Here is a 16,761-nt window from a genome sequence, read left to right on the forward strand (position 1 = left end):
TTTTACTTGAAATTTAATTTTTGTAAGAGTCATTTTCGTAGTCATTTAATTTTAAGCTCCTCTGCATTTCGTTTTAAGAGTTTAATTTTTATTTGCTCATATTGATTTTTAATTATTTTTAGATTCATCTCAATGTTTGTTTTAAGCTTAATTTCTTAATGTTATGAAAATCAATATCTTGTCACACTAAGCACCCACGTTTTAGGCCAACAAAGTCATATTATTACTTCTCAAACCTCCATTTTTAGCGCCACTGAATAGAATTAAGTGTTTCACTCGTGCTTTCTCTAGTACTCTGTTTGGCTACGAGGGGAAAGTTGTGGAGGTTAAATATGCTAACTCTGAAATTGACTTTTTCAAATTCAAATATCAACCGAGTATTTTACAATTTTCTAATTTTTCGAAGTGCTAAAAGTATTTTAAATTAAAAATTGCTCGTAACTTCCGTTCTTTAATTACTGAGTTTCCTGGTCTTTACGTTTGTTGAATTTTATTTTATTTATTTCTAAAATTTTCAAATAGGTTACATCTTACATTTTCCTAAAACATAATCTTTGGAAACTAATCTTCTTTTGTACTTAAAAGTTTTTCATATGTTCAGAGATTCAATGTATTCCTTGTGCTTTATAATTTTCCCATGTTCTTGTCCCCGAAATTAAATTTATATTCTCCTTTCTGAAGAGCTGTTATTTTATGAGGTCTTAAATCATCTTAGTTTGCTTCGACAAAATTTAAATGTTCTCAGCTTTTGTTTTGGTTAAATTCGATGATATTTTCTCAGATTATAGGGAAATATAAATATATAATGTCCTTGAATCATATGCGTGTAATTCAATTGTCCTTTCCTGTTTTACTAAAAAAACATAGTATTTGTCATTTATGTTTATAGACTTTAATTATGTCTTTTATTATGTTGTTTTATTAGAATGATGATTGTAATACTGAAGTATCAGAAGTCACAAGTATTGCCTGAAATTTTAGAATGTTGTGCCTGAAATTTTAAAATGTTGTTCCAAAGAACAAAAACATTATGTGTTTATCATTTATGTTTCTAGACTTTAATTATGTCTTTTATTATAGTGTTTTATGTACTTTAAGATCTATATTAACACTTAACTCAGATAATCATTCGTTTATTTTTATTATGTTTCTTAATGGACGTGTTTGTTTTATGTTTGTTGCTTATATATAACTTAAGTTTGCTGTCAGGCGGGTCTAGCCGAGTACGTCTTTAGTGGGTAGTGGGTGTGGGGATGGATTTGAGAATGTACCCGCGTGGACGGGTGTGGATTTGAAAATTTTTACCCATCATGAGTGATGGGTGGATGGTGGATTGAAAAATATTAGATGATATGAGGATGGGGGAGATGATATCCGCACCCGACCCGCCCGTTTGCCATCCCTACAAACTTTCATGTTTTCTGGTTTTTTAGGTCAGTTTAAAATCCACCACTTCACTGGAAAAATCTATACTATATTCTATGAATTTATTCATTTACTTTTGTTGTAGTTTCTCCGGAATTTTTTCGTAATTCGTATTTTTATTGTTTTATCATTCCCCTATGGAAACTTTTGAAATTCCTGGAATTCTTTAAAGCTTTATATCGCTTCACCAGCTACAATCCTTTCAAATGATGATTGACAGACCTACATAATTTATTAGAACTAATCGCAACTCTTCCTTTAAATGAAAAAATAAATATTAGAAAACTGTCATAATCTCATTTCTTTCGTCAACACCTATATAGCATGTGATTCATGCCAAAGATGGAATGAATCAACATCAACATGATTATGCCTGATTATGGTCCATCAGCTAGATTAGTTGCCTTACAGTTTATTTAATTTCTAAAACTTGATATCCATGAAGCTGTTGAGGGACAACATTTAATTGGAGTGGGATATAATTCTCGTCTCTTTACATATACATATCACTCCAATTTTTTATCCCCCATGGTTGGTTATCCAGGCCAGTTACAGAAGATTAAATATGAAATAAATTGGGCTAATAAGCAAAACCCCAAATTGATCCATGGAGGGTTCTCCACGTGATATGAAGGCCCCTTCCATACTACCAATAAAATATAAATTTGTAGTTGCGGATCCATCATCCATGGAAGAACATTACTTCGATTGTAAAGTGGAAAAATTCCTTGTATGTTGGTTCTTCTGAAATGCGTAATAAGCTCTATTCTTCGATCTTTCCATCAATTATCATTCTTTCCCTCTTTTTCCTCTTCCTTTACTCCACTTTCCTCCCTCTTTATACCAATAACGACTCCTCTTCACTGCCCACTAAGAAGTTCCTTCCTTTATCCTCTTCTTCTACTTGTAACCTTTTTGATGGCAATTGGGTGTTAAACTCCACCAAAGCCAAGCCTTTCTACGATGAGACCTGCCCATTTCATAGAAACGCCTGGAATTGTCTTAACAACAAGAGGGACAATATGGGAATCATCAATTCATGGGAATGGGTACCCAAAGATTGCAACTTGGAGAGAATTGATCCCTCGAGGTTCTTGAGTTTGATGAGGAATAGGAATATTGGGTTTGTTGGGGATTCTTTGAATGAAAATTTTCTGGTGTCTTTTTTGTGTATTCTTAGAGTGGTTGATGGGGGTGCTAAAAAGTGGAAGAAAAAGGGAGCTTGGAGAGGGGCTTATTTTCCCAAGTATAATGTCACAGTTGCCTATCACAGGGCTGTTTTGCTTGCCAAATATAAGTAAGCTTTGTTTACTTTCATTGATAGTTTTTTCCCCCAAATTGATTGAAAAATGCCATTGATATAATTTTATGTCCTATTTGTTATATTGTGATGCTTAGAATTTCACAAAACCAGATAGCAAAAAGAAAGTTGCTTGCTGAAACTGTGTTAAGCAATGAGTAGGCCATGTTTATATCAATCTATTAGAGGAAACTGGTAAAATGAAGCCACTTCCATTAGAGCCTTCATTAATGTTGTCGTCATGAAACATTTTGCCTACACGTTATGTTGTTTAGTTTTAACTTCCTCTTGTTGACAACAAAATCTGAAAGTTTTGTTCTTCCAAGGTTTCACGGCAACGGCTCCCAGTGTTGTTGTTCTTAATTTTTTTATTTAGTGATTCTTGGAATTATGTTTTCCCATTTTAATGATGTAGACCATCATGGATTAAACTGCAAGTGGTGTTTTATCTGCAATGAGAATTGAAAGCCCTCATATTTTCATTCTCTGAAATCTTTTTCGGATACGGGATTGCATTGTAGTTGCCATGACCGATGAATTTTTGGTTGGGATGGCTCTCTTCTGATTATTCCACTTGCCAAATTCCCTCAGTATTGTCCTGTATGTTTTAATATTAAGATCTGAATTGGAATGTCGTATCAGAGTTGACATCACTGTTTTTACCAAACTGCTGACGACTTTGACATGTTGTTTTGATCGGGAAACCAGTTTCTGACTTGATTGTTAGCAAATTTTCTTTTCAATGCTATGACTTGGAACTATTTTCTTATTTTAGTATCAGTAACATATGTAATATGGATTCTTATGTTGTTTCATTGGTCTTTCTTTGTTGTATGTTTCACCTACTTTTGCATTACTGAAAAAGGTGGGAGCCAAAACAATCTGCAGTTTCTTCTCAAGATGAACTAAAAGGAGTATACCGAGTGGATGTTGATATTGTTGCAGATGAATGGAGCAGGATCACCGACTTCTATGATGTTCTCGTTTTCAACACTGGCCATTGGTAATTTCTTTCATCTAAATTATAGAAGATGTTGGTCAATTAACATCTCTCTTTTTGTTATTATTTTCTGTCATCATAAGGGCTTAATATATAATTTTGAAATGCTTTTCTGATGAAATGTAGAGTATCTTAATACATACATAACACACTTCCCTTCATTCATATGCCTATGCATGTGCGGCGCAGTTATCCTGGGCCATTCCTCTTCGAGAACATCCTGTGCTAACCTTTGATTTTATCTTTGATTAGGTGGGGCTATGATAAATTCCCAAAAGAGACTCCTCTAGTATTTTACCGGCATGGGCGACCAATAAATCCTTCCCTGGGATTATTGGATGGCTTTCAAGTGGTTCTTGAAAATATGGTTCACCACATTCAAAAGGAGGTTCCTAAGAAAACTCTCAAGTTCTGGCGGTTGCAATCGCCGAGACATTTTTATGGTGGCGAGTGGAATCAAAATGGTAGTTGCTTGTTTGACAGACCCCTTGAAGAAGACCAGGTATCAGTTGATAACTTTTAATCATTCTTCAGTTGCAATGTCAAGGTTGTTTTTTTTTTCAATACTCCATTTAGTTTAGTCACATGATATTGCCAACTCTAGTCTTTTTTAATTTCATTGGCATGCCTTGCATGACAATTCATCCAATGTTAGTATGGTTTAAAACAGAATCTAATATTGGTCTAATGAAAACCATTTTGAATTCTAAACCTATATTTGGAATGTGCACTGGTATATTTACATTGGATTCGATACTAATGCCTGGACAGCTTGACTTGTGGTTCAATCCCAGCATCAACGGAGTGAATAAAGAAGCAAGAACACTTAACCATCTAATTAAAGAGGCAGTGCAAGGCACAGATATTCAGGTGCTTGATCTGACTCATTTGAGTGAGTTCAGAGCAGATGCCCATCCGGCAATTTGGTTAGGACAGAAAGATGCCGTGTCGATATGGGGCCAGGACTGCATGCACTGGTGCCTACCTGGTGTCCCTGATACATGGGTTGATATACTTGTGCAACTAATCCATAATAGCTTCTAGACAGGATGACGAAATGTGAAGAGAATCTAATCAAGTTTTTTACATGTTCACCTTGGATAATGCCGACCATCTTCCTCTTCGTGCAATGGATACACCTATATGTGAATGTGAATGTGAATTTGCACAGGTGAATGCCATAAGATTGGTGTCTTTGGAGATAAATGAGAGTTGACTGTTTGTAAATTAAACCCTGCTGCCTATAAGATTGCTTTTTATGGGCGTTATTTTACTCTTCTTTTTCCATTTTTCGGTTTTGGGGGTGGGGATCGAAAGATCAAGTTGAGGAATTCATCTACATTTCATAGGTTTAATATTCAAATGTGTAGAAAGAATGCCCATTTTTTAACTCATTCATTTGATTCTGTTCATGCTTTTAACATTTCTGAACTTTGAAGTTAAATGTAAGTGCAGCTTATTGTTAGCATATTGATCACTTGAAACATATTGGAACCGACTTAAGCGTACATGCAACGTTGACTAGATGACGGATGAATCTAGGCAGGGACGGCCGGGGCAATTGATTCTCCCTCGAAATTTCAAATTATCATATATTTTAGATGTTTTATATATTTTCTATTAATAATTTGTTTTTGCATTCTCTTATAATTTTACAAGTTCACATCTCTTAAAATCTTAGAAATTCACTATCCTAACATAAAATTTGACATCTGTCCTCTGGACAAGAGAGTTGCTTATTCCATTTTATTTTTTTGATTTATTTCTGGTGGATCTTTCTCCAGTATGGAAGTTACTTCAGCCTTTGGAAAAGAATAAGAGAATCAAAACTCTCATCTGAAATGGTGTATTCCATTTGTAAACTCCCATAGAAATCTTGTTTTGCTGAGACATTAAAAAGCCTTGCCACTTATGTTGTTACTATAAAAATGGGTATGTTATGTAAAACCAAAGACTTGGTGCTATTACGGGAAGAATAACAAAATATTTGTTTATGGATTTTTTTTGTTTCGTATTTAATTTTTTTTATTGTTTTAAACTATTTTATTCAGGGTAAACTATATAAATGGATCACTGAATTTTTAAGGTGTTTTCACTTTAATTATAAACATTCATTAAATATGTAATTCGTTTTCATTATGGTTATCGGCATTAACTGTCGTTAAAAATACTGACATGACATGTTAAAGCATTTTAAGGTTTTAAATTTGTAGTCACCGTTAAAATTAAATTTTTATGAACAAAACGACCGTCAATCAATTTTAACGACGAGAACAATTGGTTTGATCAAAAAATTGATTTGACTTTTAGATAAAATGTTTTAATTTTTAGTTTCAATTAGGATTTACTTGAAATTTGAAAGGATTAAAATATTTTTTAATAAGTTTGAACACAAAAGAGAGAGAGAGGAGTAGTTTGACGATCTTTTCAACGGTAGAAATCAACAAATGATAAGAGACAACAATCCAAGAGAAACTAATAGCTAAAATTTTTCGATATACTATTGTTAATCGTTAGATTATCTTGAAATCGAATTGTATTAATCTTTTGATCAAACAAAACATTTTTATTATTAGTATGATCATCGATCACTTTATTTATAAAAATTAAAAGTTTTTAAGAAAGAAGACTCCACGTTAGCAGTTGTAACGATAACTAACTATATTGATCATAATGAAATCGAATTAAAAAAATTAATAAATATAATATAAGTTTTAAAAGTGTAATGATTATTATTATTATTTTCACAAAATGAATATTATTATTGTTAGGTGAGGTAGTTTTTTTTGTCCACAAAAGTTTAAGTTATGGGTGGCTCCCAGTCCAGGGTCAGGACATATCTTAGATTCAATTGAGATTTACATAGGACTTTACAGATTACCCACAAAAAATAAAAGTGGTGAAATTCGAATTTGGCCTCGGCAAGTGAGGTAGTTTGTTTTAATTAGCTGACCTTATTCCCATATGTAATGGGATAAGTGGAGGTAGGATAATAGACTGCCAACGCCAGGTTGAGAGCAACTTCCGTGGGAGACCTCTGACAGTCAGAATTATGATAGGACTTTACAGATTACCCACAAAAAATAAAAGTGGTGAAATTCGAATTTGGCCTCGGCAAGTGAGGTAGTTTGTTTTAATTAACTGACCTTATTCCCATATGTAATGGGATAAGTGGAGGTAGGATAATAGACTGCCAACGCCAGGTTAAGAGCAACTTCCGTGAGAGACCTCTGACAGTCAGAATTATGAATTGCCCACCATAAGGCTCGATCTCACGACCACATGATTAAAAGCATTGCACTCTACCAACTGAGTAGACGAGCAATTATGAGATAGTTTGTTTTGTATTCATTAAATCTTCTAATTAAATACATAAAAAAGTGTCATTCTAAATAAAGAAAAAACGAAAGAAAAAAAAAGCGGAATCAGCCGGATTAATAAAACCCTAAATCCCTATTTTTTTCCTGGAATTCTGAGTATTTTTTAATTAAAATCCGTTCGAACATGGCTTCTTTAGAGATCGAGGTGGTATCATCAGAATCAGAACCAAAAACAACCCAACAACAATACTCTACTCAACAAATCCCTATAATCGACGTCTTCTCGGCCTCTGCTTATGGAGATTTTGATAAACTGAGAAAATTCGTGGAAGAAGATGACGCCTCACTTGCAACACCTGACGGTAACAGCTATTACGCCCTTCAGTGGGCTGCTCTTAACAACTTCTCAGATATTGCTCAATACATTATCGAGGTAAATTCGGATTTTTTTATCAACTTTCTGGTGGATTTTTCCTGAGAATTAAATAACTTTTTTTGGGTTAAATGTAATTGAAGCATGGTGGAAATGTGAATGCAACTGACAACCACCAGCAGACAGCTTTGCACTGGGCTGCAGTTAGGGGTTCGATTGCCGTGGCAGATGTGCTCTTGCAAAATGGAGCTCGAGTCGAAGCAGCTGATCTCAATGGTTATCGTGTAATTATTTTTTTTTCTTTTATCATTAGTTATCTATTGAGTCTTGGTTGTCCATATCTCCTTATGGGGCTGTAAAAGGCTTCATTTTTGTCCGGATTACGTGTCCAGTAGATTTTTTTTTAAAAGAGTGTCCACTAGATTTAAATACTGCACCAGGGGCATGATTTATACTTAAACCAATCTATTTTCATCTTCATGCATGTAATAATAGTATTTACTTTACTGCAGTGCATCTCAGGACTTAATGTTTTTTCTAATGCAGCCAGTTCATATTGCTGCACAATATGGGCAAACATCTTTCTTAAATCATATTGTTGCAAAATATCAGGCGGAATATGATGCACCTGATAACTGTGGGAGGTCGCCTCTTCATTGGTATGTTTTATGAAATAGGTTAAATGTATATTTCAGAATATTGGTTTACAGCATAAGATCATTTTAGTCTAAACTCTAATATATTCAACTAATTGTTTATTGGGCAGAGCCAAATAATTAGTACTATTAATTTGATATAGTCTTGTAGTATGTTTTTCTTTTTGGCTATTTATAATATTTTATGAATGAAAATGGTTATAGTTGCTCATGGATGAACCAATATCACTTTTTTGAATGGGGCTATCCCCCAACTATACAGGCTAGTACCAAGAGGATATAACAATTAGGTGTCATGTTTGTAAAACTGGGTTTTTCCCTACTATACAAGCAGCTAAGAGGGTATAGTGATCTGGTTGTTGTAGCATATTTGGGGAATGAAACTATGAAAACTTTCACATGCGACTTTGGGTATGTAGTTGATGTTTCCCATATATCCAAGCTGGAGGCAACCTGCATTGTCAGTCCTAAGTGCTTTCAAATGAACCCTTTCATTTGGTGGTTTTGTCATTAACCATTTGTTCCAAAAGTCATAGGAGTTCAACGAAACTGGTAATTGGTTAAGTTCTTACATTACTTTCTATTTCTTTGAGGTCATACTATTTGATTTGGGCAATGCCTAGATTGAGATTCATCGTTGTGTGGTCCTTTGAGGTCCCTTAGATGAACTGTTGGATTTGGTGGGTTTTTAATTCATCATTAGATCCAAAAGTTATACAGGTTGAATGGAGCTTGACTGGTTAAGTTCTTACATTACTTTCTATAACTAGGTTGTTCTAAAGTGTAGTGAATTCTATTAATTACAATTTCCAATCATATGATGTGTTAAACAGGGCTGCATATAAGGGATTTTCAGATACAATTAAATTGCTTCTATTTCGAGATGCATTTCAAGGGAGACAAGACATTGAAGGTACCATTCGACAGTTAATGTTTGCACTGTCTCACATGCAAGTTCTGTAGTTAATGTGTTGAATCCTTATGGAATTATCTTTATGATTTAAAGTTTTAACGGTGCTGGGAATCTTCTATTTTCTTACCGAACTCTGAACATCATTACGATTTATTCAGTGTGCTAGGCTAAAGATTATTCTCTAACCGCTTTAAAACTTCCAACTAAGTTTGATTTCATATACTCATTGCTGCCAGGTTGCACTCCATTGCACTGGGCTGTACTGAGAGGAAATGTGGAGTCGTGTGTGTTACTTGTGCATGCAGGCACAAAGAAGGAATTAGCGGTAAAAGATAAAGCTGGAAACACCCCTCTTAAGCTTGCATATGAAAAAGGTCATCAGCAGATTGCCCGTTTCCTTGTATGTAACTGTGTAGTTATGTTTTTCTTGCTTTTGTTTACCTAAAGTAAACTTTGAATCCTAGAGTTGTGGATGTGGTCTCTAAGAGGAAACTGACCTTTGGGATTAACCAGATGTATTGTCTCTGGATTCTTGTTAGTTTTGATTTTTGGGGACCCATTATTTAAGACGTTGCCTTTCTAGGGTGTATGTGAGGGTGTGGTGGAGCTTGAATCTTGTTTGTTTGGCTTCAAATATTAAGGACTGGAACAGCACATCTATCATCTAACATAGATACTATTGCACTGTAAATCAGTAAAATGTGTATATTTCATATAGAATGGTATTATCACTTCTCTAGTTTATTGCTTTTCGAGCTCTAGAGTTGTATGGTTAATTTAATTTGACGTCTGGTTAGAAACGAGTTCACAGAGATGGTTTACTCAGAATTTGCATCAAATTCTCAAACCATTCCATGTGACATCCCCTATTTTTACACTCTTAACCTTGGGTATCTTGTAGACTTTGTGGCTGTTTAATTTCCTTGTGTTGTTTTGATTTTGTTCAGTCTAAAGCAGATAGATCCAATAGCAAACGATTGGTGGACAGAATTCGCAGTGGGAAGATGGGGGAAGTTGGTTATGCTCCTATATTGTTTTGCTTTGTCGTTGTTCTAATTATCCTCTTCATCAACTCAGTACTTACTAGTGAGTAGACTATGATATTTAAGTAATGGACATGTTTGCTTTTTGCCATCAATCATGAATAATCCCTTTAAGTTGCATGTAGCTCCAAGTCTTCCTAAGGTAACTGCCATTGTTGGACTTTGGGGATGGATTGGTGTTTCTCTAGGTATTGCGTCATTGATTATGTTCTACAGGTGTAGTAGGTAATTGTTATGCTCTGGCTTTACTTTCATTGAGTTGATTTTACATTTTTTTTAATTTTCTGGTTTTCTAATTTGGAGCATGGTGCATGAAATATTGTTAAACAAACTTTGGTAATCTAATTGTATTACTTATCATTATATTTCTCTTTCGATTATTTGTTTATAGAGCACATTGCAATGTTCAATAGATGTTTAGATGTGTCTTTTCTTGTGTGGTGCTTTTGAATGTTTGAACAAAAATTGGAACATTTGACAATTTTTTATCTGTTTAAGTAAACTACTCAGTAAACATTTTATGATATTTGTAATTTCTGACCTTTAAATGAAACCATTATCTGATTTTAAACAAATTTTGACTTTTTAAATCTCTTTTCTCTTTTTCCTGATTTTCTTTCACAATTCTCTGCAGCAAAGATCCAGGCTATATAAAAAAATTTAGAAGATTGGATGGCTATGAAGATACAGAGGTATGAGAGTTTCTGTGTAATTGGTTATAAACTTTAATCTTGAACTGCGGCTAGGAATGGATAAAAGCTCAACTTCTGTGGAGATTGCTATATTGGTTAGGCACGGATAGCAGTAGTCTTTAAGTGAGCTTGGTCCTGATGCACATGGTATCATTTTTTCCTAAAAAGTTTTTACAGTTAACAAATCCCACATGTCATAATGTAATATCAATAACTTTTCTGTTTATATTTGTTTCTAGCACACGGTGAATTTGAGGCTTAAACTTACCGTAAATGGACAATCCATTTCAGTGTCTCTTGAATCTCTAGTTCCCAATTAGCTGGCAGAAGTAGGGACAAAAAGTTCTCTAGATTAGCCATTATTATGCATTAAATCAAGAGTTTGAGGACTGAGCCAGGCTGTATAAAAGGTCTAGCTTTGGAGATGCAGAAAATTTCTATGTGGCATGAGTGGGGTAAAGGGGAGTGAGCTTGTAACACCCCCAACCCGTACCCGACCTGGATTCGAGTCCGATGTGTCACATTGACTTTTCAAAACATTTACTTGTATAAAATAGTGAGTAATTTAAAAAAAAACTTTGATAACATTTAACTTATTCAAAACGTTTACAAAATATATCAGAGTTCATACAATTTATATCCTTAGATTACATGCCAACTACACTCTATAACCAGTACATATATTTTCTGATCTGACATTTGGTAAGGAGAACTGACCTGTCTTGCTCCGCATTACTCTTTACTCTTCTCGAAACCTACGTGTGAAACAATCACACGCTAAGTCGAAGACTTAGTGAGGCATAACAACTTATAATGCACTTTATAACATATATCAATACATGCATGTTCTGTTCTATCATGTTATACCAATTCCATGCATTCTTCGTATCATATAAAATCATATCAGATTAATTACAGTAAATACATACATACACATAATTCATCATTAACAGTTTATCATGTAATCACATACTTTTATGGTTAACCTTTTCAATCAAACACTATACACACACAACATCATATCATTTCTATAACATTTATCGTACCACTAACATATATTTGTTCATATCTCTGGATTAGCCCATGTACATATGTGAGAACTATCGATATGTGAGTCTATAGAGGTTGTGCACTAATGCTGTCACCACAGCTCGTATAATTGCACCGAAGTGCCGCGTAGAATTGCACCGTAGTGCCATATAATAATGTCCATAAGGACCACGTATTATTCCTTAAGAATCATATACATATACTAGGGATCAAGTATGTGTCTTTCAAGACTTCACACATGTTCCACAGAATATATATATATCCCGAAAGACCGCGTAGAATTGCACCGTAGTGCCATATAATAATGTCCCTAAGGACCACATATTATTCCTTAAGAATCATATACATATACTAAGGACCAAGTATGTGCCTCAAAGACCTCATAAATGTTCCAAAGAATATACATGTCCCGAAGGACCGCGTAGACCCTCGACTCTTGGCATGCCAACTATACCCCTAGCTCTCATGACACATAACATGGGCATTATCATTTATTTCATTTCAAATATTCACATAAACATGTAATTCACTTTCACATATCACGTATCACATAGCTTCTTTTCATATTATCACATAGTCACATAGTTCACTTACACGTAGATCATTTCCATATAATTCACATGTCACATATCTCATGTTCTTGTATAATTTCTATCATTTCTCACCCAATCACATTTATTCATGTAAACATACTTATCATATCTTGTTCACATAAGATCATATACTTCATATAACAAATAGAAACACCTAGAACACTTTCACTTAGCTTATATCAATTTTCAGAGTCCTTTCATATTATCTGATGACATATATCATATAGATATATATAATAACTGATATCATATTATCTACCTTATGCTCCATTTCTTTGTATTCCCTTTTTCATATCAGCATATATTTAAATATTCTTATATGTCCTATCAATATCCTATAAACTTATTCATATTCTCATATATCATATTTTAATATAATTTGTATAGTAATAATCTATAATTGTATCATATAATGATTTTACCCAAGTATTCATTTATAAAGTTTATATTACATGTTCAATTAGTCTCATACTATCTTATAAATAATTTTCATTTATTTTATATCATTTTCCTTTTCCACTCACATAAACCATCTATTTATTTAGTTCTATTTCTCATGACTTCCTCAATACTCTTTAATAAAACTTTGTAGCTCTTCACTATAATACATAAACCATAGTTTCCTTTAATTTATCAATCTTCCCTATATTACTTATGTATCCTTATTTATGCCCTCGAATTCATACTATTCTCTTAGAGTCTCCTAACATTTCTCGTATAATTACTTATACCATATCATATAACTTATACTTGATTATCTTATTCTCTCATATTCATTTCATTTCTTATGACTCTATCATATAACTTATTTCATGTTCTTCCATTATTACATATTAAAGTCTTACATACATCATATAACATATACAAAGCATATCCTTATCTTTAGTCATGCATACATACAATCAATGTAATACAGATAATCACATATAATTATAACTACACATAATCATGTCCATGACTTCATGCATATTACTCTAGGAAATAGACTCATCGCAAGTCTTATTTCCATTAAACACTACATATCACTAGTATGCACTCACCTGGGCCTCGTTGTTTGAATCAATCCTAATCCTTAGTTTGTTCCGGAACAAGCTTTCATTCTATATCTACATAATAATACATTAATACTTATCAGTATACTGATTGATATATTCGAAACTATCACTCTTTAGTCTCAAAGAAAAGCCAATTTCATCTTTTAATGAAGGTATGCATCGATGCACTACACCATGCATCGATGCATAAATCCTATTCGATGTTTGTATTTAATGGGATGCATCGATGCATAAATCCTATTCGATGTTTTCTATTTAAATTCATGCATCGATGCACTGCATGTGCATCGATGCACCTTAAACAATTTCTGGTATTTATCATCGATGCATCGGTGCACAATGAATGTGCATCGATGCACATTGCCCATAACTGACATTTTAGCACGTAAATCATCAACTCTTCCCTTAATTCTTCTATTTTAAGCCCCTCTTATGACATTAAACTCAACTACTATAACTTGAACCAACTTATATCCATGTAAATCATCTTTAACCTCAAAATCCTATCTTCTTTATGAGATTCAAGAATCATACCAAATTTTTCACATGTTTCAAATCCAATTCTAACACTTAATACTTCTTAATTAAGCTGATGGCAAGTCAAATCCAACTTTAGAACTTCAAAAACCTTTCTATAACAAAAGTTCATTTATAAACCCTTAATAGAAATTCCTTTCTAATTCTATCTCTTTGGTGTTTTAAACTTATATAAGCTTTCCTTAAGCTTATATAATACTCCAAGAATCAAAATCAACTTATAAATCCAAGAATTAAACAGCTGAAATTAAACTCACCTTTAAATGAGGCTTACGGGGAGAAGAAGAAGCTGGAGAAGAAGACTCTGGATAATTATCTCATTTCCCACGTGTTTTATAACCCTTAAAAGAAAGATAAAAAATCTTTCTGGTCAAATGACCAATTTACCCTTTATTTCCTTTAATAATTACTGAATAACCTTCATCATATTTCCAATAAATCATTGAACTATTCAATTATCCTACTTTAATCACCAATTTCTGAAACTTTATAATTTGGTCACTAATCCGGTATTGAGGATGTTACAGAGCTCTTAAGGAGACTTGTAGTTTGGTTGTATAATTAGTCTGTTACGACTGACTGAAAGGACGGTACTCATACTGTACTTTATAAAAGCACAGCATCTACCTGATTGTTAGAATCATGAATTAATTTTCCTGCACAACTACCATTCCTTCATGTTTCATTTCTTCTTATGTTAGGTGAATTGGGGAGTTTTTTTTTCTAGCTTGATCAATTAACCATAGGCTTGCCTTTTTAAAATTCATTCGAAAGGATGTGAGGGAAATTATTTAAAAAATGATTTTAAGCTCTTAATTTTTTTTTCTGTTATTTTACATGAATTGAACCGTTCTTATATGCTCAATTGATAGGATCTGTTGCTGAATGTTGATCTGAACAACTCTTCACTGTGGACAGGGAATTGGGATCAGCTTTGCCCTACCTGCAAGGTTTCCCGATGAACCTTTTCTTTTAACCATCTATTGCATATTTACATGAATATTCCTCATCTTGCAATGCTGTTTTGCGAATTTTATCTGTTGTCAGATAATAAGACCTATTCGTTCTAAGCACTGCCCTATCTGTAAGCACTGCATTGAACAGTTTGACCACCATTGTCCATGGATATCTAACTGTGTTGGGAAGGTAAGAAATTGGTCTTGAGCTAAATGTGGAAGATAACCATATAATGAGTGTCATCTAGATAGAAATGATCTGTTTAAGACCAATATCTTGGATGCAATTGCTATCATCTTACTGGTGCAGATATGTTTAGAAATTCATCTAGGAATAGGCTGGTAAATCACTCTTGTTTTTCATTCCTGGAGTGTGAAAAATCATATTCCTTCCGTTGCCTCTTGAATAGTTAGTTATTTTCAGTTTGGAAGATGTTATTGTTAGTGTTGATAAGAGTGTTTATATAAGGATGATATTGAAGTCACTTTGCTAGTGATATTGTTAGATGTTGAATTGAAGCCTAATATGAAGATCTAGGGCAGAAACCAATCCAGTTTCCCAGCTTTTACATCAATTCTGCAATCCATTTCATCTTTAGCCTCCTCAATTAGTTTTAGTGTTCCTTTCCCCCCACTTATCTGCTTTACTTGCTGTTCTCTTGCAGAGAAACAAACGGGATTTCTTTGTTTTCATTTGCATGGGAACTCTGACTTCATTCATTGGAGCATTCATTGCAGTTCAAAGTACCCACCTTTTCTGATTGAGATAAAATTTGTTTATATTCTACTTATTTAAAAGCTTTTGTTTGCGTCATTAGGGATTTGGACAGTAATACCTGCATTGTCTGCTGGTAAAACATGGATTCATCTTGTCATTGATCATCATCCTGGTATTGTTGCATTTCTCGTTTTGGATGTCGTGCTTTTGATTTCTGCTACGACTTTGACCATAATACAGGCATTCCAGGTAAATGAAGAGTCCATTTTTCTACTTTTAACTTTGTTTATCTGAACTATTTAAAGATTTTAAAGCTGGTTTAAGGAATGGAGAAATGACAATATCGATTTTAATCAAAACTGAAAGCAAATTGTTCCCCTTTCTATTTAAGATGATTTAACCTATATTAAAACTTTTCTGGTCTGTGTTTCCTAATGTAGATAGCTCGGAATATCACCACTAACGAAGTATCAAATGCTATCCGCTACGGGTATCTCCGTGGCCCTGAAGGACAGTTTCGGAACCCATATAATCATGGTTGCCAAAAGAATTGTACAGATCTCCTCATTCGTGGCTACACAGACGATGAAATTGCTTGGCCTCCATTACAAAGTGTTGCCAGTTAGAGAAACTACGGTTAGCTTGTGTTGTGTGTTCTTTTTTAAGTAGATGTACACATCCCATCCCACTTGTTAATATACAAACCCTTTGCACATTATGACCAGAAGAAAAGGGGTAAAAAGATACAAAAAGGATTATTCTTCGTACAGAAATGAACCTCTTCTATTTGCTTCCTGGTTAAAGGAAGATAAAACAGAAGCTTGTTCGATCTACATTGCGTTCTTAATCTTGTATTCATTACAGGAAATAGAGTAGGAGATATGGTAAAGTTCAGTAATTGATGCGTCTGCACTTGCAACGTTTGCTCATGGTTGGAGCTTTTGAAGGATTTCAAATGGAAGAAAATAGAGTAGGAGATATGGTCGGCCATTTTGCTGCCGTCCAGTTGCGTTTCATATTATACACTTCATTTATAATTTACTCTTTGTAATTGGGATGGAATCACGGTTGCAACTTGCAAGTTGTGTATTTATTTTTGGAAAATGCTTATTTTCTAAACATGACGGTTT

General features: G+C 33.8%; 2 protein-coding genes across 2 annotated transcripts; both read left to right on the forward strand.

Annotated features, from left to right (window-relative positions):
- The first annotated feature begins 2,102 nt into the window (after positions 1-2,102).
- Positions 2,103-5,098, forward strand: LOC120134687 (protein trichome birefringence-like 12). Its single transcript, XM_039151129.1, has 4 exons — positions 2,103-2,722; positions 3,591-3,728; positions 3,978-4,227; positions 4,497-5,098. Exons 1-4 carry the CDS (start codon positions 2,175-2,177, stop codon positions 4,767-4,769), a joined length of 1,209 nt encoding a protein of 402 aa, XP_039007060.1. The 5' UTR covers positions 2,103-2,174; the 3' UTR covers positions 4,770-5,098.
- Positions 5,099-7,099: 2,001 nt separating this feature from the next.
- LOC120134685 (probable protein S-acyltransferase 23) lies at positions 7,100-16,735 on the forward strand. The gene is made up of 13 exons (XM_039151127.1): positions 7,100-7,478; positions 7,562-7,702; positions 7,965-8,077; positions 8,908-8,987; positions 9,224-9,387; positions 9,935-10,073; positions 10,156-10,255; positions 10,665-10,722; positions 14,830-14,907; positions 15,005-15,103; positions 15,579-15,657; positions 15,732-15,880; positions 16,072-16,735. Exons 1-13 carry the CDS (start codon positions 7,230-7,232, stop codon positions 16,255-16,257), a joined length of 1,635 nt encoding a protein of 544 aa, XP_039007058.1. The 5' UTR covers positions 7,100-7,229; the 3' UTR covers positions 16,258-16,735.
- Positions 16,736-16,761: the final 26 nt, after the last annotated feature.

This window comes from Hibiscus syriacus, unplaced genomic scaffold, assembly GCF_006381635.1.
Source record: "Hibiscus syriacus cultivar Baekdansim isolate YM2019G1 unplaced genomic scaffold, ASM638163v2 tig00110597_pilon, whole genome shotgun sequence".
NCBI classification, from domain to species: Eukaryota; Viridiplantae; Streptophyta; class Magnoliopsida; order Malvales; family Malvaceae; genus Hibiscus; species Hibiscus syriacus.

Excerpts from the sequence above, each read along its gene's own strand:
- LOC120134687 (XM_039151129.1), top strand. The coding sequence starts at position 2,175 with ATGCGTAATAAGCTCTATTCTTCGATCTTTCCATCAATTATCATTCTT. Across the intron at positions 2,723-3,590 it reads GTTTTGCTTGCCAAATATAA|GTGGGAGCCAAAACAATCTG; the intron begins GTAAGCTTTGTT and ends TTACTGAAAAAG. Across the intron at positions 3,729-3,977 it reads GTTTTCAACACTGGCCATTG|GTGGGGCTATGATAAATTCC; the intron begins GTAATTTCTTTC and ends ATCTTTGATTAG.
- LOC120134685 (XM_039151127.1), top strand. The coding sequence starts at position 7,230 with ATGGCTTCTTTAGAGATCGAGGTGGTATCATCAGAATCAGAACCAAAA. Across the intron at positions 9,388-9,934 it reads AGCAGATTGCCCGTTTCCTT|TCTAAAGCAGATAGATCCAA; the intron begins GTATGTAACTGT and ends GATTTTGTTCAG. Across the intron at positions 10,723-14,829 it reads ATGGCTATGAAGATACAGAG|GATCTGTTGCTGAATGTTGA; the intron begins GTATGAGAGTTT and ends CTCAATTGATAG.